This window comes from Hyalella azteca, unplaced genomic scaffold, assembly GCF_000764305.2.
Source record: "Hyalella azteca isolate HAZT.00-mixed unplaced genomic scaffold, Hazt_2.0.2 contig13723, whole genome shotgun sequence".
Taxonomy (NCBI): Eukaryota; Metazoa; Arthropoda; class Malacostraca; order Amphipoda; family Hyalellidae; genus Hyalella; species Hyalella azteca.
In genome coordinates, this window is record NW_025943634.1 from 131850 (window position 1) to 157798 (window position 25949).

At 39.0% G+C, this 25949-nt stretch overlaps 1 protein-coding gene across 3 annotated transcripts in view; it reads right to left on the bottom strand.

Moving 5' to 3' along the window:
• LOC108672229 overlaps window positions 1-25949 on the bottom strand; it is a 107682-nt gene that overhangs the window by 32129 nt on the left and 49604 nt on the right. For 2 of the 3 annotated variants that reach the window (XM_018159867.2, XM_018159866.2), the window contains exon 1: window positions 13777-15089. The exons of the other annotated variant lie outside the window; for it this stretch is intronic. In XM_018159867.2, coding sequence (XP_018015356.1) covers window positions 13777-14851 — 1075 coding nt within the window. In that variant the 5' untranslated portion in view covers window positions 14852-15089. Of the gene's footprint in view, window positions 1-13776; window positions 15090-25949 lie in introns of those variants that run through there. 3 annotated transcript variants of the gene reach the window in all.

The window sequence follows — 25949 nt, forward strand, 5'->3', positions numbered from 1 at the left end:
TAGGATGACGAATATTTGGACAATCTTCCTAAGGGCAATGTAGAAGAAATGAAAATCTAGAGGCAGGATGAAAAAAGATACAAGATCTTAATAACATTCCAAATGAATGAATTGAACGGAATGCAGATAAATACCTATATCAATAATAAATAAGCGACAAATGTCCAAGGATAGAAGTAATAATTGTGAAATGTCATAAAAAATCAACATATTTATCCAAATAAAGACTTTTCTTTAAAATTCAATGATCCGAAGTAGAAAGTATAACAGAATCTTATGGTAGCAGTGAAAATGAGTACAAATTTGAAGGATTCCTGCGCGTTTAGCCAAGCTCATATTTTATTTCATTTTCAAACCATTTAATAAATATTGTAGCTCAATTTAACAATAATCAATTTAACGCAAAAATCTCTTGTTTCGGATCGCAAAAAGAGCTGTGCTCATTATGTGAGAAACGTATATAAAGAATTTTGCAAAAGAATAAACTAACAAATAATCATCAAAGAAGAAGGGTCGTTCTCTGTACGTTCCCTAAGACGTTCACATAAAAATAGCTTCAAAGAGTCTTTCAGAGTAAAGTAGGCAATTAATCCAGTGTAAAGTCCTCTAAACTTCCTAAAGTACCTACAAAATTCCCATCGTGAGTGCCGCAAGGCTTAAAGCCATGCAAAATTGTATCACGAATTTGTTGACAAACTTCAGTGGAATGGTCAGAAAAACAAACCAGAATTAAAGGTGAGCATTGACAGCTCAAAAGCCTCAGTGCATCAAGATGTAAAAGCTAAACGATTAGTCTGCAGTTTCGTTCGTTAATCATTCTCAATATTAAATATACTAGTATTTGCTGCCAATGCTGTCGCTGTCTGTGCTGAGGAAGATAACTAGCGATGACAAAGTTATACTGAATCACAAAATTTATCCCTTCCAATTATCAAAATCTCACTCCATTAAAAATTAATTATTCCGTGCAGGTGGACCAATGGGTCCAATCTTCCCAGAAATGCATACATAATTCATAAATAACAAGGCAAAATTTGGCACTTATATCACGGCTGAAATATTTCGACATGAGTATTATTATTCTTACAGAAACACTTTCAGGTGACTAGTACATGTGGGGTCTGCAGACGAGGGGAAACTTCTTCACGTGACCACCGCAGTCATTGATTAACGCCACGAAAATTCCACAGAGAAGCATTAAATCAAGGGAGCTGATAGCGAGAGCCATTTCTCGTGGTGTTTTAGCCGAGCTTCCACCGTGAGTGGAATGTTCGATAAAAGGAGGCAAGTTTATAAATTGGAGGCACTCTATTGCCTTGCTCGCTAATACCGTATGAGAACCGCACCTTCACAAACCAAATCATTACTCACAAAATTTACTTCTGTACAAATACATTACCAAAAAATGCCAAAAAACGAGGAGCAATTACAATTTACTTGATTTTGTCAGCGTTTCAATCAAGATTTATTCTCGTCAAATTAGCTGCTTGCACTTATTTTGGGTTCAAAATTGTTCAACGAAATTCAAATACAAATTGTACCCCTAGAGAACGAAGTTACAATAAATCCTGAGAATAAAAAAAATAGGAAAACATGTAATAATATGCAATATTATGCAATTAATTTTAATACTTTCTTACCAATTATTTTAAAAAGATGCTGAGTGATGAAGGAAGTTTACAATTTCGACAATTAAATGAGAACTGAAATACAAGTACACTACATTAATAAAAAAAAACGAAACGTGATGACGTTCAATATAATTTAAAACCTCCAATTAATACTGAAGCGCTGCAAATAACTTTTTTTTTGCCTTCATATGATCAAAGAAAAATGGCTCAACATGGGCGCAATCAAACATTCTAAATCCAGCAAGTCAGCTTCGCTTTGAATACAACTGATCGACTTGGGTGATGAAATCAGCACAACGATAATCGTAAGCGATTAGGCCAGGCGGCTGCAGCACCAGCCTCGTCAACACGCCAGCGCAACTCGCCAGCGAAGGCAAACCATGATGAGGTAAGAGAAAAACTGAAGTGATTCTCCTTAAGAAACACAGAAGAAACAGCTGTAACATCCACAAAAACAAGCCTTTTAGAAAGTAAGAGTGGCCTGCGGTATCCATTTTCAAAGCCGTGTAAATCATAGCACTAAAAACAAGAGGACAATACAGTCAATAATCCCAAGGTGGGGCACAAAATTGACCAGATGGTCAGAAAGGCAAAATACGGCCAAAAAATGGCAGCGCGGCCCCGAGCAAAGCGGCAACCGAATGGTGAAAGGTCATGCGGAGAGAAGCGAACGCCGTCTCACTAGAGAAAGAAACTAACGGCGACGATACAGCGCACTATTATGATCAAATTAAAGCTCGCTCAGATAAAGAAGTTGTGAAGCAGTTATACAGGTGCAAGGATATTCATGAGAACAATAATCAGTACCTTTTGAATTTACACAATGGCGTCAAGAAAAAGTGTGCGTTTCGTATAATAAAAAGATTGAGGATCAAGTTTTGGTTTACAAAGATCGAAAGAAATTTTTACATCGCTATTTTATTGATAGAACAAGGAAGAATATTAAGTTGAGTGCGTCAGTGCAAACCTTCCGTCAAATCACGCAGCAATAATGAAGATTTTTATGAAAGTACATAAATTTCATGCATTAGCACTCCACTTCAACAGAAAAATTAAAATTAAATAAGGAGTAATATTCTTACAGTCAACATGAATTTTTCCATCATTTTCAATCAGTTATAGTAGATTTAAAGGCAAAGAATTACAGAGTAGGGGCTGAGGTACAAACCCAAGACGACATTCACTCAGGAGAAATCATGGTAAATATCCATCCACTTAAGAACAATGCATCTCCTATCTGCCTGCCGATTCTATTTCAGCTCTGAATGGCCATGAACAGCGAGCGGGCAAACTCAAGACAGAAGTGAAATTAGCCGTCGCAACTTTCTTGCTACTTTTTCGCAATGATCTCCAAAACGAATCAAGATTCTATTTTTGGCTGTAAAAGGAACAGGTGCGGACAGACCAAACAACGTGCATACGTCATTGCAAATACTAATGGCACAGAGAAGAAGGGCTTCAGAAGGTGGGTTTCAGACCCCCCGCGTGAAGGTGATAAACTTGTCAGCAGATAACAAGAAGACTCATTAGCACAAGCGTCGTGCACACACACAAAAAAGTGGGCGATGTCGAGAGATAACTGTTGTTGGAGAGGCCCACTTGCATCACGAAATATCCACAGCATATAGTAGATATGACATATATATTGATATATTAAACGAAAAAAAAAAAAAGATCTTGTTAGTTGTACAACTAACCGTTCATTTAAAAATTATTCCTCACTTCATCACGTCAAAATTATTGAAATGCGCCAAAAAATTCACTGCATCGAACAACTGAAATTTTAACTTTACTCCCAGAACATTCTGACCAGAGGGGAAGTTCGTTAGCCTATGACAATTGGTAAATTAATTTATTCCTGGCAACGATCTTCAGGCAAGAGATTTGTTACGTCAAGCTGTGTTTTTTTCAGTGGAATTTATAGTTTTCAATGACAGCCTCCAGAATTTTGACACATATAGAAGTGATTTCGGTATCTATCTAAGGCAAATTTCAATCATTTAGAACAAAAATAATAAATTTAGTGTTCGCCATTTCGATGTAAAACGCGACAATATGGAAAACGTATGGATATAAAACCAACGGTTTACTGGAAGATCTACAATGGCACGACACCATTAGAACACGAATTAGTCCTACAAAAGCTACCTGCTTCAAAGGCTTAGAATAGCACCAAGACAGGAGGCCCAGGTAGCGTGCACTCACACGTTCCCCATGCCACCATACGGACTGATTCCTCTCACACAAAAAATCTTCTCGCAACCACGAAAAAATCCCAGCGCGAGCAAGATTTGGCTGCCAAGAAGGCCTATTTCCAATGGACGGACATGTAAATTAGTCTCGACAAATGATAACAAACATTCGAACGTAACTTCAAGTCAGCGAAATATCAATAGGAATATATGATGAAGTGTAACTAATGATAGAGACAAACATTAACTAAACAACTGAATCGAGTAGCATAGATCAGAGACCTACTTCATAAAAAAATTGTTGCAACTGTTAAGAGTTGCTGGAAACTAGTAAAGGGATGGAATCTCAGTTACTTAGTAACATCATAAACTCATTTACTGGCAGCAGAATTTAGAAGACTTTTCAAATTTAGATGACTTTTCAATCATAATTTAGATGACTTTCCATCTCACACGCTCGGCGCTGACTCTAATCTCACAGCAGAACCCTCCATCGCGTCTGCCCTTGTCTTGATAGTCGTACCTAATTTCACCCTGTTTGTCTATCCTCATTTCATTTGAACCATATCATTTGAACCATGGCTACGCTCGTCAAACTCTCCTACTGCCAGCCACCATTCCACTCTGTATGTATCAACCCATCTCACTCTTTGTCGGTCTATAAAATTCAGCGTTTCATTAAGCATACCAAAATTCCAGTGTCTTCTCACGTTCATTGCGTTTACCTTCACTCCACACTCATTATGGCGACCTCATCTCGTGTACCCCCATTCCACTTTTATTATGTAAACCCGCATCCCACGTTCATCACGTCTACCCTCATTCCACCTCCATTGTGACGGCCCTAAATCTACTCTCATCTACCCTCGTCGGACCCAACAGGTGCAGGAAAGCCTCATCGAAATCAGGATCTACATCAGCTGGACTCCGAGAGACAACAGCAGGCATACAGCACAACCACTCACTCTGATTACTGTGTCAATAAGTGGAACCGATTTCTACTCTGTATGTCTTAATTTTAATTTAATAGGCAATTTAGTTGCATAATTTGCTCGATGTAAATATGTATTCCATGTATTCCCACGCCGGTCGGAGTAAATTCTGAGAAAAAAAATCGTCCAGTTGACATAAGCAGGATAAGTTTTTTAAATACATACATACATCTTGAGGCTGGATATAACGAATAGTGTAATAGTAATACAGTAATATAGGTATTTAAGATTTTAAAAGAGTTCAACCATACCTAAGACGATAGGTAAAGCCACGTTCCAAACAAAGCTGAATTTATGAAGTAACTGGCGCATCGATTGGTTTTCATACACACTGAGAAGGCGGTATTCACTATTTTTTTCAAGTACGAAAATACTTTGTGTTGATACGTTACGATATTGATAAGTTCTTCAGTCAGGAATATTAATTGGGTCACTCTGCGCGGAACACGTGTAACTAGCGAATATTCAAAATAAGGGAAGCGTATAATCAATAGAACAGTCCTCCCTCTGCCAATCAATACCAGAAGCTGCGTATATTGTGTGCATAGATCGGACATGAAACAGGTTCCCACCGTACCGGCACACGCGTGTAGTGGCGCTCCCTACAGCCAGCTGGCCAAATATATAATAAGCTGTCTCAAGTGGAATTAATAAGAGTTAGAAGCGTTAATCTGTAACTGAAGTGCGCCAATAATGAAGATAGATGTAGCTATCTACAACATGTTAGGAGTAAACAATAAAAATGGTGAATAATCATCCTGAAATCGCTGATATTTTACATACATAATTGTAGGCTCCAGAGAAATAAATAAATAAAACCTGATAAATTTTTGGCGGTGAGATTCAATACCGAGGCTGGAAGAGCGCATTAATAAATGACATTTGAACGCTACGGTAGTATTTTACTAGCGAGGAATGACTTTGGATTACCAGGGAGGCATCATCTCAAACAAACAAAATTAAAACTTCAATTTAAAATCAGCAAGTGAAGTATAAGCGAAGACGGCATTAATCGTGATCTTGTATAGTGCAAATTATTTATTCATACATAATGTTTTAAATCTCAAAGTGCAACCGCAAAATTCTATAACCGCTAATTTTATAAGGAAAAAATCCAACTGCAAATAATAATAATAATAACCGACGCAATTCAAAATCGAGTACGGGAACAATAAATCAAATATTGGACAGACAAAAAAATTCCTACGACGAAAAATTCCTGTCGACATGACAGGACGCACGCAGGCTAATCGCATACCGACCAGTGCACAGATAGGCGGCTAAGATCCGAGTTTCGCACGGAAAAGTCATCATATGGGAGCCTAAGATCTCACGCCCTACCCTCCTAAAAGCTACCACGGCACGACATGTATTCGACTTATCGCGGCCAACTACTGAATAATTTATAGTACATGAAGCAGAGAAGATTTCCAAAAACAGCTGCACTAACCAGATGAAATATAACGTGAAGAACGCTCTTCGAAAAATGTGCTTCATTTTGGTATGATGTTAGCTTACTCGAGAGTTGTTTGGGCATTGATGAAAAGCGTACATATTTGAAAATTCTATAATTACCTGCTCTGTATCAGCAAAAACACATGAAACAAAATGCATGAAGGGCATTTGAGACACAATTTAAGACCAAAAATAATAATAAACGAGATGATCAAGAAAAGTCTGAAAGTCTATTAATTTTAACTGATTACCCATTTCGGAAACAATAATAAATGAGTAAACTAGCACCTGGCGAAATGCCGTCGCAGCGTCACCGATGCGACAACTAACACCTGCGCAGGCTACGCTGCTCGTTGTCACGGAGCAGCGATCACATCAGAGGTTAGGAACAAAGTTGGCGACTGAGCAGACAATATTTTTACAAAAAGGGTACGACTACAAAGAATACCTATTATTCTGAAAAGAAACGCAATATTTTAAAAAAATGGATGCACAAATTTTATTGTGAGAAGGAACGCAACGTAACAGAAGTGAGAAGTAGACATTGCAACTTGTAAATTGAATTATAATTACACATTTAGTGCTAGTATAATATCGTAGGACATTTTTTACCGAAATAAACAAGTTTGACGACCATTTTTAAAAGGTATGAAAGATGTATCTCTGAATAAAAACAAATCAAACGAATAAAAATTATTGAAAAACCTTATGTTCAACATCATATGTCAAGTAACATATTTGGCAATATCACCGCAAAACATGAGACAACAGCACCCATAAAACTCGACTGTGCTCACATGTAGCCAAGTAATAAGTCATAAAACAGAATGATTTGACACCTCGACAACGGAGAAAAGTCCTGCGCATATAAAATTGAAGCGTTAACTCGTTGGGGTTAATGTACAGTGATGGTCACGCAAGCTGGGGCAGCAGCTGAGGAGGGGAGGCCGTCGAACAATGGACCGACTGTGAAGGCTTTATTGCCAATCTTCTCAGTCATGTTCAGCAGGCTGAACCCTGGGCGACACTGCGTATATATAGCATATCCGTGGCGTGAGAAGCTGAACGTTTGATCGTAAGGCAAAGATCTAAATAATTCATGATGATTAGGAAGATGTCTTTCAAAACTTGAACATCACTAACCAATTGTTTAAAAGACGGTTTGAGATTAAATAATACCAATTACTACAACGATTTTGTACAATTAACCAGCATTCATTAATGGTATATGTCCGACTGGCTTATCATAGAGATCACATCGCTAGGCAAGCATTTAACTTCCTAGTCGGATCGTCCCACGGAATGAGTTTGAACAGTGAACAAGAAAAAAAAAAGTCACCGTTGCTCAATAACGCAAAGCTTGTTCAGTCAACACAAGTCCGGTAGACATACACCGACCAACACGGTCAGAGGTTTTTCCAAGAGTCTAAGACATTAATGTGAAGTGTGCAACTCCCTACATCAGTACCACTTGTTAAGAATTCAAGAGGTGACAGAAGCTGGCCAGACGCGTATACGCAAATAGGCATCGTTGTTCTTATCTTTAGCTGATATTGGCGCAGTAAAGGTGATAAAACTCAATGACGGAAGTTAATGGAAAGCTAGAATGCCAAACGACCCTGAAACTCAGACTGAATAAAATTCTGATAGTTTAGACTATTATATTCAGATGACTATCGTTCAAAACAAAATTCGGAACATTATGGTCTTCGCATTCAGTGGTCAGTCCACCACAATCTTATGTTTCCATAATGCAGCGAAAAGATTTCTACCAATTTAACCACGCATACATACTAATATTATAAAAAATCTTAGTTAGTGGCTAGGAATACATTCGCTTACATCTAACATCTATTGTAATCCCTCACAAGTTATAAAAGTGGGCCTTGAAGATCAGGAGAAAGCATCCAGGCAGAAAAATAAAGAGACAGGAACTGGAAGGGTGAAGAGAAATGAAAAAGGGAAATAAAAGCGTGAGACGTGAGTCTGACAAACGACCAAGGAGGCGATGGCCGGAAGGTTTAACGGGCAGCGGTCGGCCCTGAGGTCACTGGGAGCGCCGATCCCTCCTCGCTGTCACGAGCTCACGTCCACAGGTGCACTACACTAAACCTCGGCGTGTCTACCTCAGTTTTTTTAAATTGAGTAATTATTAAACAATTAAGTTGATGCATTACTACAAATTGTTCATATGGAATAAACTACTTTGCCAACAACGCGCAAGGAACCAAAGATGCTCTCGATGCGAACGTACGACGAATCCATTTTCCTACTTTTTAAAATTTTCAACTATGATCACAAATACTGGATAGGTCTCATAAACGTTACGGAACTTAGATTGGCATCTTGGAAGAGATTTCCATCACCAACCATTGGAACAAACACTATTTAGTGTGACGTGACATGCGAATTGCCTCTTGGTGACGTTACTCAACTCATGGTGATAATTTCAAGGTGGCTCCAGCAAAGGCAAAGAAGAAGAATGAGGGACAGAAAACGGAGCACAATAAAATGAAATGATTTTTACCAAAAATTGTTCAGGACAAAGAAGTTAAAGATGGTGAGGTAGGGTTCGAGCAAGAACAATAGCGAGATGCAAGGCAAGCGTGAACGGCCCAATCGTCAACAATGAACCATTCATCAAGATCTTGCTGTATAGATTGTGGTTCTCGTAATGAGAATGGCATGCATGGAGTCACTATACATGCAGGGATGGGACTGGGGTGGAAATTTACATCTCCCCCAAATTACACTAGGATTGCATAAGCGACTTTTTAGTCTTCTCGGACCTGAGTAAGGACAAACACTGCATTTTTAGGTATTACAGCAGGTGTGTGTCGTGTGCGATTCAATTGGTTCTATTCACAGAACATCGAAACTATCGTGTTATTTTACTCAAGCGAGTAATGCTATCAATAGAAACATCGTCGTGTAATGGTAAACAATCACAGCTTTAGAGTCCAAAATAGTCCGAAGAGACGTTTCGTGTATATACTGAATAATAAGTCCGAGACAATTCAAGTTCTGGAGCAGGAAACTGTTGAAAGAGGAAACATTATAATAATAAATTTCCAAGCAACTATATCTGTATAAGCAGGAAATGAATAGACTGACTGATGATAGAGACCATAGTAAAACACTCATGGCACATATTGCTTTCCTTGAAAGAGTAAACAAAAGGATTGTTTGCCATGGAAGGAGACAATGGCGAACTATCAACACCGCCAGATGAGCCGGAAGTTGAAGAACATTGAAGAACACGACATGGAGACAAGACGAACGCATGTCAGTGCGTTGACCGTTGAGACGAGACGACGGGACGCCTGTGCTAGTGTCACGTCAGAGAGAACTGCTAAACAAGAGCTCTAGCCAGGCCATAACCAGACACCTCTAGCAGCAACGTCAACAAACATGCACCGCAGACAGTGAGTGGTATAATACAGCGTGTGATTGGATCACGTCCCAGTCGCATGGTTGCTCATGATCAATGCACCGTGGTCCAGAATGATTGAATTGTATACGATGCATGTATAGTGGTCGATAATAAAAAGTACCGTAACGACTTTTACCAATAGTGAAAAAATTATCAGTACCTACGTTACATAATATTACACATAAATGGCTTCCCACTGTGCCAATTAAACAGGGCAAAATTATTGTGAAGTAACAGTTACGGCTCTTTCCCACGTCTGATTTATTCCAACGCAAAATTGACGGAATTGTTGAAAAACCATAATTATAAAATTGCACCAAGTAACAATGATGAACAATTTTGTTTAAAATAATATTCTTGGTTAGATAACTCGTTCACACCACTAGGTACAGGGGACGTTTTATTGTCGCTTAGCTTACCGGTGTCAGCAAATAGAAATAAATAAATTAATTAACTAAAATTAGGTTCGAAACAAGATTAGGTCTAAATTACAACAAGTAGCAAAATTCCAGATCAACAAGTGACAAAATTCTCGAGACGTGCTAAGATCTAGCGTATATTGACAAAAATTCGTAAGTATTCATTCAACCAAACAAAATTCACAGACACACAACACAATGGAGCGAAATGCGAATATACGGCGGATAAACTGTACAGTTCAACGCCCGCACAGCACGGGCGAATCGTAGGCAATGAAGGATATGGACTTTATAAGGCAACTCTTTATCGTTCGCTCAAGTTCGTTATCGGATAATCAACAGGCTGTAAATTGAGCGTAATCAAGCCAGCAACAACAACATACGCTACTAATGAAGCCTTGCTCAGAAGCGGCACTGTAATGAGCACTTTATATAGTCAACAAAGTTATCAACGGGCCTGTCACTGCATGGCTCGGCCTGTAAGCTGCTTTAGCACACCGACAGTGTCTGAGGTAGCTCCAAATCAGAATGATAGGTGAACTTGACTTGAATGATTGTGAGGCCCGAATTCAAAGTTCAGTAGTATTATTTGAGCAGTCTTTCTGCTTGATTTTAATCTAAAAAAATTTCAAAGAAAGATATTTCCTCTTTTAAGCTATCTAACATGAAAATACAATTATGCAACATCGAGAAAATATAATGATGTTGCTAAGTCATCATAAATAATACAGCTGTCAGCGTGTGACCAACTCGTGGAATGAGTCTTCATCATGAATTACTTGAATAAAATATTTTTGAAAATAATTAGCAACTAAAAATCGGCAAGGTACTTTGCTACAAGATATAACCTCAACATGAAGTATGTCTATGCCACGTTCTTGTTTTCAACCATAATATATAACGGTCACATCAAACCTTTCCTTCCATCTCCTGCGGCCAGAAAATCTCGTCGTTTGTTTCTCAGTTTCTTCTATCAATAGAAATCATTCATCGCTGGTCAGTTTTTAGTCAGAAGTAATTTGTAGTCAGTCCAAACAGTTTCAAATTAACCCAGACTCGTCTGTTATCGCGGTTGGCAAATGATTCGTCACTCGTCGCTGCCTCAGCCAGAACTCAGTGCCTTGAAGGAGTGATCATTTGCCCTGAGGTGCCCCGAGACAGTGATCAATGCCCGGAAGAGGAGTGATTTCCTCCGTTTCCGTAGCCTAGTTACAGCGATGCAGTGGGCGGCAGAATATGCAAAAGCCCTCAACGTTAGAGAGGAGCAGCGATAAACGGAGGCAGGTGGCTGATAGTGATGCATGCACAGTTGAAGTTGGATGCACAAGGATGCATCACAGCCATCATTACTCCTTTTCTTGATCCGTTGAGAGGAGACGAAGACATGCCTCCAATGAACATTCGGAACTGCAACACTGCAGCGTAATAATTTCTACTCTTTCTAATATGAGTTCTATTGCTTTGTTCATCAATAAATCTACATCTCGGAACGAATGTATCAAAATAGGTAGATCAGGATGGGTAACATTTACAAGTTTTCAAATTCCAGATCGATTTAACAGTGAAATGAAAATTCATTCCTATAACGCAACTAAATTTTTTTCTATCCGCAAATAATTTTTTCTAATGTCAAACAAATTTTTTCAACGAACCTGAGCTTGTCAGATGATTATCCTTCATCTAATCATCTAAAATTGAACTTATGATATATGTTGCCGTGTTCCAAACAGTTGTTACATACATTCATGCTAAATTTCAATACCATGAAAGTTGAAAATGCAATTAAAGTTGACGGGCGTATCATAGTTAGCCTGCAGAGCATTATATCGATTCCACACGGAAATTCGGTATATAGTATCGTGCGAGGGAACATCTTCTATCTGGGAAAGTGTACACTCAAATTATCATGCCTATAAGGGCACGATTTTCGATACAATACGCAATTTTCGATATAATACGCAATTGATTGCTAATAAAATGCAGACCTGTCACTAGGAATCACCAGGTCCAGCAGTTAAAGAGCGTGGGCAACGTATGGTACAGCGTAGCTTGTCTAAAAATAGATACTAGCAGCCGACTGAGACGCTAGGGATTCAAGGACTCGTGCCTCTATGGAATCGCGGCTCATGATTATTAATATTAAAGTTGTTTCGTTTCATCTATGGATTATATGAATGAAAATCAACCGCTTTATTTATACTTTTTGTGAAGTATAATAAATAATTTTTTTTGTGTTTTTCATTGATAAAAATTCTTTTTGGCAACTACTTACATATTACACGCTTTCCATAAGCTGGATTATGATTGCAAAACGCGTATTTAATGCACGTCTACAAGAAATTATGAAACAAAAACAAATCTCTGACAGAGTCATCACATTATTTATATTCCTAGAAAAAGTTCACGAGCAGTTCTAAAGACCAGCTAAGCGCAGTTTGGGTGATGCATTCAAAATGAAACAATTTAAATGCTGAACTCGCACATCCCGGATCAGAAGTGAATTTGCCTGACATTCACTGCTCTAACATTGACCAAGTGACCGCTATTAAATACAGCTTACCAAACATGCCTGCCTCGTAAACGCGATAGTTAACAAAGCGATTGTGAAGGTCACGGATGGCGCAGCGAATAAAATGAACAAACGTGTTTGTTGCACTCTTAAGACTTAAATACAGAAAATTTACTCAGCAGAGAAATCACGAGCCGCTGAGCTCAAATACTTGAGATTTTTTTGAGGACTGTAAATAAAAATTAGGTCACAATGTAGCAATTGCACAACGGTTTGTATCATAACGTAAGTCGCTGAACGACAAAATATCTTAAGCGAATAAAATTTGGCTTTTCCTACATCGCGATGATCATCGGTACACTCTAAATCACCATCATTCAGAATATCTAATATCCAGCGATAAAAATTTAATAAAAATCGAAAGGCATCATGCGTGTGAACGTACTCAAGGGTTTAACCATTAACCATCAATAACTAGCATACAGCCACCACGTTCAATTAGCGTTTGAAAAACTAGCGTGTTGAGGGAAGTCTCATGGGATGGTTGGCATCCTTCCTACACGCCGGTATTTATTAGGACTTCAAGCCTTATACAGTGTGGCTGGCTGCAAAAGTAAAGAGGATCAATGGGCTTGTCTTGATCTGCCCACGAACTGATGAGCCAAATAATGTTACAAGACACACCCAAGCATCAATAACGCTTTAAATCTGAGAATACTTCCAAGTCATGAGTAAACAAAGCGTTTGAGATTGAAAAGAGGATAGCCGACAATTTGGCGATCATGGTTAGAAGATTATCCCGTAAAAGGAATAGCACATTGTCCAAGCGTCCCTCCATGATATTGCTTCACCAAAACATGGCTGATAAAGGAAATGCATGGTAGAGAAGTAAGTAATTACGCCATTCAAGTTTGCGCCTGTTAGCGCACACACTTTGGTTGTCCGATAAACTCAACCCTACAGATTGTGTCCGTATTGCAAATATTTTTTTCGTGACGAGAATAAAATCACAGAAAAAAACAATTAAAAGCTAAGAAACAGCACATAACAATCGGCCTAATTACACACACAATTCTAAATAATATACAAGTCGCCTAACGTAAAATTTTTTGCTAATAACGGGTAACTTTCATTCTTTCACTCACCTCGAAGTAAACTTTTCCAAGATCCACCGAAATTTCTGAGTGGAGATTCACATAGCAGGTCTCGGTGCGTGCCAGGGCCAGCAGCAGTATGGCAGCAACTGAGACTGCCACTGCAGCTCACACCCATAGCTGATTCTTCATCCTTGTCGGGCAGTAGCCGACAGTGATCGGGTCGATTCAAAGGAAGCAACTCGACAGCTGATTGCAGGTCCGTGAACGACAGAGACCGAGGTGGAGGCAAGTGATTCAGTTTTTGAGCGGCTAACCGAGCGTCGGAGTTGCGTTTCTGAACTGAGAAAGAGCGTTGAAATGGGTTGCTGTCCGCTGAACCCAAAGCATCATTGGAGGAAGAATAGATATACTGAACTTGGTCGTGATGCTTGCCTCCGTCAACCAGGCCGCCTGATCCAACATCATCCGAGTCGTCAGTTCGTTCAGGTCTGAGCTGGTAAGGATTTAATTTATGATTAGTCTCTTTGCCGATAGCAAAATTCCCCTGCTTGCCCAGAGAGTTGAGGTTGTTGTCAGAGCTTACGCTGTTGCAATTCAATGATGCGCGAAGCTCAGCAACAAGTGCGGACGCCTCTTGTTCGGCAGTCCATAGTAGAGATTCGTCACTTCGAGCTCTGATGAGATCCAAATAGCTGCTGTTCGAATCAGAGTCTGCAAAGCTCAAGTACGTTGAAGGCAGATGAGTTGGCCGAGGCTGAGCACAGGCTTGCTGTTGAATGGGGAGTCGACCCCCACAACTGGATGCCGAGGCCGATGCATGGCCACAGTCCGTATGGCTCGGCCTTAAATGCCCTGGCGCCCGGAAAGTCGACGCGGGAGGTGTTTTCGAGGAGTACTGTGATCGATAAGACTGAGGAGGATGTTGCTGTCCGGCCTTAGGCTGCGATAAGGGCAAGTTGGTAGGTCGCTTTCGAGGAGGCTTGCCTATGCTCGAAAAGAACGTAGTCTTGGTGGGTTTGTTCGAAGCAGGCGGAGGCGGTGGGGGAGGATCGTTCGGAGCAGAATTTTTTCGGGACGACTGAGAACTCGAGTTCTTCGATGCGAAGAGTCTGGTAACCATCATGAAAGGTTAAGGCACCTAAGATATTGAAGTAACAGGTGATTTTTCAGCACTCGCTCAATGATTTTCGAAGACTATAAGCAACTATGATCACTCGCACCGCGAGCGTGTAAAATTTCAATCAAGTAATTTAAAGGGTTTCTGAGGCATACCGAATCGTGCATCCAAACCTAAGCAAATCAACGTAATATTACCTAAAGAAACATGATATAATGTAAAAAATAAGAAATTCAAATCTGAAACGAAAGGGAAAATTAGGAAGAAAATTAACAGACCGCCGGCATACTTAATAAGATTATCAACATATGGGAGACTTCGACTCTACGATGAACTCATATTCACTGCAACAATCAGTCCTGATTAGTTCTTTTTTGTTGAAATTGGATCTCAGCCAACGCATATAAAAAATACTCAAAAAAACGTTAACGCCTAATAAAACTCTTGTAAGATCGAATTGATTCAAATATTGACAATGGGGCAGTTAAAAATCATATGCCAAAATAAAAACCGTTGGCGAGGCATTTTATGCCTAAGGTATTAAATCAAATGTAGTAGACTATAATAAACCACTACCAGAGGAAGTTTCTTCATAGATTTTCAGTGCCATATTCATATTTATCCGGACATCACATCACCATTACAACCGTAGTACATCATTCACCATTACAACCATCGTACATCACATCACCATTACAACCATCGTACATCACAGCACCATTTGAAGCATCTTGCATCTCATCCCATATATAACCATCATACATCACACAAACGCGACGGCCTCTTGAGCAAAGGTGACAACATTACCAGCAACAACAGCCACGAGCGTGAGAAAGCATAACACTTCGACTTTCTGAAGTTCAGAAGATCATAGCAAAGCTGAACAAACGCACTCAATAGTCAACGAACTTGAATGTTCAGAATATCGATGCACAGAGTGCACCAAATAACGTCTTCGTCAAAATGTGAATAAGTCTTCGACGAAAACGACAACATTCATTTGTTTCTTCAATCATGCAGCTGCAAAGGATAATGCGTTAACAAATTCGCCGAAGAATCGAATATCCAAATCAAATGCCTACACCTGACAGACATGATTTCCAGCCATACAACTCAGCAACAACAGGGTTGGCTTGATCGCAAAGCGGAAGATCTATTCCCAGTATAGCTTTCACGTTGCCATTCATGGTCATGAACGTGACGAGCCGAAGCATCGGAAGGGCGTATAGGCTTGAATACATTCCGCTGGAATGTCGACTCAATTCCAAAGAGTATAACCATCAACAATCTTCGCAGCAGTAAATATGACTTTCAAATAACCAAGACACTAGGTGTTTACTGACTCAAAGAATATACAATATAAATAGTAATGCACAGGCAGTCGAGAAGTCCTTGCTGAAGTTTTGACAAGTCACTGCGACGCAGTTGGAGCGACACCTATCATGTGTGGCATTATCCATGTGAAAAGTAACGCCTACGGCTGGTCACTGAGTCAACAACGAGACGCGGAGTGCTAGATGCACCAAGGTAAGCATGAGCATTTTATGATGCTAAAAACAAACCATTCACATTGAGGTAACAATGCGAGCCAAAACACAAAGATAAATTAATAACAATTGAGAATATTTAGCCTGTAACTATTTGGCCGATGCGAGGCATCTCTGTAAAAGTCAGCCACAGATGATGCATCAGACGAAACTGCAACGACGGATTCTCGTCTGCGCACAATCACTGCGAGCTCGAGGTCAGAAAACATGGGTGACTGCAGGCTCTGTGAGAGATGAGAGCTCGTACAGAAAATTGCTCGGCCGATTGTGAAACGAAAACGACTCAGGCAGATGATATCCACCAGATGTTAGAGCAGTGAATGCGGGGAATTGCTGTGCTTCTTTGCTCAAGTGCTGATTAATGAGATCGTATTTAATAATAACTTCATTATTTTTTTGACACTCGCTCGTGAATTATGGCTTCTCAAGTTCAGTGAACATACTGAGGTAAGGACTTTAACACCGCACATCAGTAGCCACCATGTAAATTTCCATTATTCGTTGAATTTAGTTTTATATAACAAACTCAGTCACACATACAGCGGAACAAGTGGTCATTACTAATTTGATGTATGAGAAACTGAAAATTTGGAAGGAGATATAATGCAGTCAATAATGCATCACAGAATACGATACACGCAAGAGTAAAATTCTATAGGACCTTCAAAGTTAAAAATCGCGTCAAATATTTATTATTATAAACGTTTACGATATTATATACATTTAAATAAAAAGATACTCTTCGTATCATTAAGATTTCAAGAGTTAACCGAGCATAATTAGTCGCTGGAATGCTAATTAATCGATTTTTTACTACCTATATCAATTACACGAAAGTAATTGAATATTTTATGATTGCCCATAATAATAGAGCCAGTTGACGAGGCGAAAACCTACGACTGTAAAGTTTATGATAATGCATTATAGCACGTACGCCTAGCGAACATCTGCATTGGAAAGTGAAGAGCAATGCTTAAAGTATGAAGCTACAAATCAAGCCACATTATTTACTTGCAATAAACATGTCAGGAATAAGTGAAAAAAATCAATACTTAGCGATTTGAACAAGATTAAGCTCTAGTCAAAGTTTTGACAATCATGATCATGACCACGACAAAAAAGTTGAGTTATGAAAAAAGAATTTTAAAATTGTCAATTAAATGAAAATTGCAAATTTAGGCCGCAGGCTTATGATGGACCATATATAATAATTAGTCCCAGATTGGCAGTTGTGATGCTTCGTTAAATGTGAATTCGAGAGCTTGACGAGGTTCTCAACAGTCCATGACGAGGCGAGTCAGTCAATGCAATCGTGACGCTCATTAAAATATATTTAATTAGAACTTATGATACGCTGCCAGAATTGAAATTTAGGCTGTAAAACTGACGATTAACGCCTCCTCACAAAAAAAATTCAATACGTACCGAAAACAGAAATTGTTCAATTCAAGTCTTTGCAAAGACGCATCGATTTTTAAAATGGGTAAGCTTTCTATAAATGATAACGAATATAAATTTTGCAATTAGCATACAATTATTTCTATATGTTCGCAGGCACAAAAAAAAATTTAAACGCTCACAAAGAGAATGCGAACTCAAACATTGCACGGCAAAGCATGTACGGACAGCAAATAAGAAAGAGCCCGCCCAACGTACCGCATTTATATTTTCAACTAACTTTCTACGAAGTTTTAAAACCCGCCACATGAGCACACCTACTGGAAAAACTTGCTCCACGTGATGCAGAGCTAAAACATTGACTGCTAATTGCAAGCAGGACATCATAGAAGTAACGAACAGATGTGCGCTGGTGCCGTGACCTCTTCATACGAGGAGAGCTTCAGGCCTTGAACTACTGCAGCATACACGCAGTGACGCCCTCTCGACGCTGCTAAACGATCAGGGATGATTGACGAAACTTATAACTGCCTTCAGAATTTCTATATTACCTGGGGTTCTATGCCAGTTTTTCGTATAGAAGGGAACCCGATCAAGACACAGGCTAAGTTTTATCCTTTCATTCCTTTGTGATACAGCAGAAATAAATATTAGCAGCTTACAATTATATATGATTCGCGTATTGATATTTCTTCGCGCCGTAAGTTTAAAATATAAAATTGATAGACGGAATAGAATAAAGTAAAGCAATATATCAACGAGTAAATTGATCACAGGCGTACATGGCTCGATCACTGCAATCGCAGCAAAGAAATTTTATTATAAGCGTTCAGGGTCTCTTCAGTTTTGGCCCACTGAGATCCATGTGGAAACAATATCAGACAAAAGATAAGTTGTTCTTAGCAAGATTGAGTAGAAAGTTCCAAGCAAACACAATGGAACTCAAATCAGAAAAAAAGAGTAAAAACGGAGAGTAAAAAGAGTAACAGTATTCAAGTAAAGAAAGGTTGCAAATCACCAACCTAGAATTAGAGCATTGCGCAAAAATTTTCATCTATGCCTAACCTAACCTATGCCTAACAACCTAATTTGCACACGCTGATCGCGGGGTATAGCTCATCATTCTCATTGTGCTAACAATCATCTGATAATTTATCTAAAAATTGAGGTCTTATCCAATTTTCATACTTAAATGCTTAATTAAATATAAATTTTCACACCGTTTTAATAAACTAAAAAATTAATTAATTAAATTAAAATAAAATTAGCTACAAACAATTGAACTGTCGTTTGTTTTAAGACTGGATTAGTATGTGCAGACAGATCAGTACTGAATTGGCCACGGACCAATGAGTGTTATTGCACGTGGTGTTCATAATGAGATGCCAATGAGTGGTACGAGTAAAACAATGTAATTCACCAACTATTGTCGAATCAAACATTTTTTCAAACTTCATCGTGAGGAAATAGCAGTAAAATCAACCTTCGGCAAAAAAACGGCTAAAGAATCAGCCTCTCGACTTCAGAGTTTGGATGGGAATAAACAAAGCGTCGTCATCAAAACGTAATGGTGATGCCACGTCAGCAAGACAGAAGCCGCGTGAGAACGCATTGATGAAATAGTAACATGAATGAGAATCTGAAAGAAGCTACTTTGAAAAGCAATATCGATGCTGCACTGAAGTAAAATATCGTTTCATAATGAATGAAGGCAACATATTTCAGGAGCATTGTAGAATTTCTCCATTAAATAATAACGTTAGAACGAAATTTCAAATTTTCTCAGCATCCTTTGATGCTCAATCAATTGAGTGTAAAATAATACGAAGAATAATTAATGCACAATAAATACGGGTACGTTTTGATGCGCTACTTGCACCAATGACATATATAGTATATAACTAATTTTATGTATCAATACTTTATATATGTGGTTAAAAACTATTTTAGATGTTTTACTAGGAATTTCTGCAGTAACCCATTTAATTATACGAGCTTGGTCTGAAAAAAATTTAAAATTACGAGGACATTATTCTGTTAGAATTCAGTTAAAATTTAAATTTTTTCGATATTACAGGATTCGAGTATATAATAAGCTAACAAAAACTTTAAAAAATAATCGATATTCAAAAGGCGAAAGACGATCTTATCGCAGGTCGATCGTTACCGATCATCAACCATTCATATTATGCGGAAAAACGCGGCAAAGATGATCAACTCAGTCTATGGAGCTTGCGCCTCAGCTGAAAGGTTAACTATAGACCTGAGCTGATGGCGATAACAGATCTAGCCAGCAACGCCACCAGGATTTAAAAATCGCTCCCCTTTTATAGGCTTCAACGATAGCATCGCCGATGCGTCTCCTCAAATATGCGATCATCATCAAGAGAGAGATGCCTGCAAGAGTCGAAACCTGCGACCGAGATACTGTCTAAGAGAAATGTAGTGCAACATAGAATGCTTCATAATATGACAATCTGTGTATACCCTCGCATTACTGATACCATAAAACATGCCCAACAATTATCGAGTAGCAAAATACAGAATAAGAAGCACACATACTGGCAGGGACTTCAGGAATGTCATATTATATGATCCAAGTTTTGATAAATAACGGATTCGCCAGTCAATGGGTTATCAGTCCAGCAACATTCTTAAAGAACGCGAATGAGTGATGACAAAAGGAGACTTGCAATAAAGTTTAACCAATAATAGAAAATAAGTAAGTTCGTAAACACTAAAAATTATATACCCGTCAATCGAACACGTTTCAAGAGTTCGGCAAAGGACGCCAAATCGGTAGAATATCCCTAGTGTGCGCTTCTATTCGATTGGCAAATAATGGGAATGAACTCCTTGTATTCCATCCCCATAATGTTCGGTTAATTGTAGGTTATACGAAGCTTATCAATTATAGTTTTGCATTCAAAATTGGCCAGCTCGTAGTGATAAGCGTACGATGCTGCAATTATTCGTACGATGCAATAAGTATACTAAATAAATTGGGCACATCGCAAGACAAAAATTTGAAAGTCATTTTCTAAATCAATTTTGATTGACCTCTAATCAAGAACATGACATTATAACTGCTTCATACCTACGAAACAGAGGAGATAGCACGATATGACTTCTTAGAGTGACAACAAATTTAAGGCCATCATGTATGGAGATGTGAGGCGTCTAGACAATTGTTCATGACGCATCATGCGGGCGCTGAATGATCGAACACTCTACTTCAGCAACACGTTCAGACCACCGTACATACCCCTCGTATTTCCGCATATAAACAAACAAATACTGTCCTGCTGAACGCTCACATGAACAAAACCAATTCATCGTGCGATACTGCCGTACGGCTTTGGTCATTGTTTAAAACCAGGCCTGTAACAAGGAAATCTGTATAGACGTTAGTCTCTGTGAACTTATACTTTTTATGAACTCAATAACAATGCAAATCATCTCACGAGTCAATTCTTCTAAATATTAATCTCTTACGAAGAAAATACAGGACTAATATGTATAATCTATTCTAAAGATAAAGTGAACATTGAAACGCAGAACAAACGCTTCGGTGCGTAACGTACGGTAGGTCATCTGAATCCACAGATTAATTGGCACAATTTCTAGAATAATTATTTCATATATCACTGCACATGCCACATTGGGACTCATTGATGTCTGGATCGACGAGCTAATGAGGAGGGTGTGAAAGAACATGCCGGGCTGCTGAGCTCAGGTGTCGCCTTACAGTATCATGGTTCTGACGACCATCACACACTGCACCGACCAAACGATATCGCTGTGAGGAGGCATGTCTCACACTGCACCAACCAGCCGACATTACGAAGAGGAGGCATGCTCACACACTGCGCCAACCAGCCGACATTACGAAGAGGAGGCATGCTCACACACTGCACCAACACGCCGATATCAAGGTGAGGCTTGTATCACACAATGTAAATACCTGCCATTTTACAATCTCACAAAATTTCAGACAAATTCAAATCACTAGTAACTACAATGAGGTACATCTTTCCAGTTTTCTCACAAGTTTTTCAGTGGTCGTGAGATTTACGATAGTAGACAAGCGTGCCGCTTAATGTGCCAACTAAAAACAATATATGGCAACTGCAAACGTGACATGGCAACTGTAAACGTGACATGCCAACTGCAAACGTGACATGGCAACGGCAAACGTGATATGGCAACTGCCAACGTGACACGACAACTGCAAAATATGACATGGCAACTGCAAACGTGACATGACAACACGAACGTGACATGGCATCGGCAAAAGTGGCATGGCAACGCAAACGTGACATAACAACTGCGAACGTGACATGGCAACGGCAAACGTGACATGGCAACGGCAAACGTGACACAACTGCAAAACGTGACACGACAACTGCAAAACGTGACATGGCAACGGCAAACGTGACAAGGCAACGGCAAACGTGACATGGCAACGGTAAACGTGACATGGCAACGGCAAACGTGACATGGCAACGGCAAACGTGACATGGCAACGGCAAACGTGACACGACAACTGCGGGCGTGACATGGCAGCTGCAAATAATACATGGCAACTGCAAACAAGATATGGCAACTGCAAACAAGATATGGCAACTGCAAACAAGACATGACAACTGCGAACAAGATTCCTCTCACATGCATGCCACAGTAACTCGAGGCTCGCAGTAACATGTGTGCTCTGAATTTGAGTCATCAACCAAAACAAACGAAGCTGTCAACAACGACGCCTTTGAAGGGAACTGACTTTTATAACTGAGCAGTTCATCTCATGTCACCCAATAGCTAGAGATGAAATCCGAAGGATGAGGCAGAATTAATAAAAGAAAACCTATATGCAGATTTTAAAAATAAATATTTTTTCAATATATTCATAATATCAAATGAATTACTAGGGTGGAACTCCAGAGATCCAAGCAATGACTGGCAATAAGAAAAAATACAACACAAAATGGAAGCGAGCATCTACAAGTATAAATTATACCGATCCTACCAGGCATCTGACGATGAAACAACGTATACATAAAACGTTGTCTAGAGTCATCTGCCTAAAGAGAAGCGCATTGGTTACGATCAAACAGCTACCACATCATCCACATGTCTCACACACTGTTAGCTGTAAGCAATAACCTTGCTAAGGAAGATCAAGTTTCGACGGCTAAATACTTGTTTTAATTTACTAGTCAGACCTGAATAATTCCCACCACCCTTGCCCAGCCCAAACTAAGGTTTCACATTCGCTTACGTGAGTTACGAGGAGCAAACGCGATTCATGCCGTGAAATGTAGGATAATTCTTGCATGAAATGGTAAAAAAAACCGTTGTCATATCGCTGAAATTTTCGTTTTGCGCGTCGTAGTCAAGTAAATATAAACGAAAATTATGAAGTCTGGCTGCCGCTGCGGCAGGTAAACGAGTTATGAAAAAAAAAATTACACCCAGCTCCCTGCATCTGGGGGGTGATGCGTATTCGCTACAACCGATGAAATAGACACTTTTAGACAGTACATGATCTACACCACGCATATGGTGTCAGGCGCGAACAATTCTTTGAAGAGGGTGAAATGAAACCGTTCAGCAGACATTCCCGGGAAAATGTCAGACATGAAGGCAAACTTAGATTTCAGTCTTGTCAGCTCATGACAGCCTGCCACACTACTGCTCGAGTTAGACGAGAGCAGGAGTTAGGCTTAAGAAGATAACGGGTGGCAGAGCAGGGCATTTGCACAACTTGACTTAAGTCAAATCGCAAGATTTATGTTGTCACTCACAAGAATGTCTGAGCTTGAAGTCTCCTTTAAAATTCCATAAGTAACAAATGCCCAACTAAAAGTTAAACGAGATTACATGTCAATTAGAAATTTAGCCCATGGGTGCATGCCTCCGCATTGAACGAGCAATCGAGCCTGAACTCTAAAAGTAAATTCCTCAAGATGGGCGGGTTGGACGGAAGACGTTTTAGCTGCAAAAATGTTGGTCTTCCATTCATCTCAGACGTATGATTGTTTAAGCATATGGGTTTATGAAAATCCTCATCGCAATCAGGGTGGAGAGACCAAAATTTTTCAACAAAAAGTTATGGCAAAAGTGAACCGAAAATTTTCGGATTCAGTGGCGAACGAACAAGAAAAATAACAGGCATTTCGAGTCTTCGCATGACAGGAGTCCGGACGTTTCTGGCAAGTAAGCAGGTTTCAAACTTCCTGTCATACAATTACTGAATCAAGTATCAACACGTCACATGTTGCATACAATTTCGTCATAACTTGAAATAACATACAATTATATACAACTGGATTAGTTCAGTATAAGATTTGCCGGCTGAAGATGTCTCACTTGGCGTCACTACAGCAACAATTTTATCACTGATCAGCGGCCGTAACTATATGTTTGGATCATGTTCGTCAACACGAAGCAGCGTCGAAATCCCAAAATATAGCAGATTTGACGAACCCCCTCAAAGTCTCCGGCAAGTGAAATTGTGCAACGTTCTTCAAAATACATCACTCACCAAATCATTTGGCAATATTACAATTAAAGTAACCATTGGTCGATTATTCTATGGCTGCGGACTGATCTCATGGTCATAAAAACAGCGGCGTCAGGCAAGCGGTCGCAGATAGTAGTTGCTACTCAGTGAAGTAAACTAGTGTAAATGTATACTAATAAATTACACAAAACAATAAAGTACCAGATGGTTAAACATATTATATGCCTAAAAATCCGTGTGCATTAAATGGAAATAATTTGATCTAAATTTTTAAATGTTCTGTCGTTGTCCACAAGAGCGAAGTTAACCACATCCACACTCGACCACAGCCAGCAAGCAACTGAAAGTCTGAAGAGTGAAGACTGAAGACTGTCAACTCCAACTAGAGTCGCTGCCGCAATGCGAATTGCGAACTACGAAGTAGTGAACCAATGTTTAGGGGCTCAGCGGGACAGCTGCAGATCAGCCTGTCTGTCTTCAAAGAGCTTGTTTGTCGACATGTTATCATTATTTAAATTTGAACATTTAAAAAGAAGAGGCTATGGCAATAAAAGAAAGTGGAGAGGAGAGGGGTATACTTGACTGGAACGATATTGTAATACCCCAAAGTTTAAAAAAATGAGTGTCAAAACGAGGTCGTTATGTATAGGCCCCGTTATGTATAGGCCCCAGACAACATAGCTACAACCCTTCCATACAGTAACTTCGACAAATATAATTCAAGTGATTGACAAAGGCGTAGATTTCTCATAATCGTTTGTTCACTGAATAAAGGCATGCACGATTTCAACCCTAATTCAAACGAAAAAAAAAAAATTCGACAAGTCGTACGTAACAAACCATTATCATGAAAATTCGTTAAACAAAGCCAAAAGTTCTATACATTTTCAGTTATTGATTTTTTGAATATATAAGAAAATTATATGTTTTGCATTATTTTCGCAGATTTCGTTACTTCATTATCAAAAATTACAAGCAACAAGTGCAAGTCAATAGCCACTTCAAACTTGCATTGATTTTATTATTTTAACATAATTTTCGCACAAAAATTGCAATATAATTAGTATTGACCAAGAAATTCATCACGCTCACCGTATTCACAGTCCTACAGCGCCACAGCAGCATCAGGCCACGGACTCACCTGTTGAAGAGGAGGGCAAAAGTTATTACATGCATCGTAAATAACCTTCGAATTAAAAATGCTCAATTTTATGAATATCTCTTGTACACAACTGATTGTCTGCCCAGTGTGCGGTAAGGTTAATCGAAAACTTCACTTGATTACTTAAAACTTAATTAAATAAGCATATATAGCTAATTCGAAATAAATTACATGATATATTTGAATATATAATTTGGAATAAGTAACATAAGAAAAGGAATATAATAAGTAATTGGAATAAGTTTTTAGCTGCGTATATAATTCAGGGAGATAGTTGGTCTTGTTTTCCAAATTTCGTTAAAAATTATTTTCAGGCTTCCGTTGCTGCATGTTAGATATTCGTCAAAAATAAATTGCAGCTCCTGCGATTTTTGTTGACAAACGAATAACTCTAAAGACATCACCAGGTTAACATGTTTTCATCAAGCCAACGGCATTTTATCGAAATTTAATTGTTAGAAACTTATTCTAGAATTT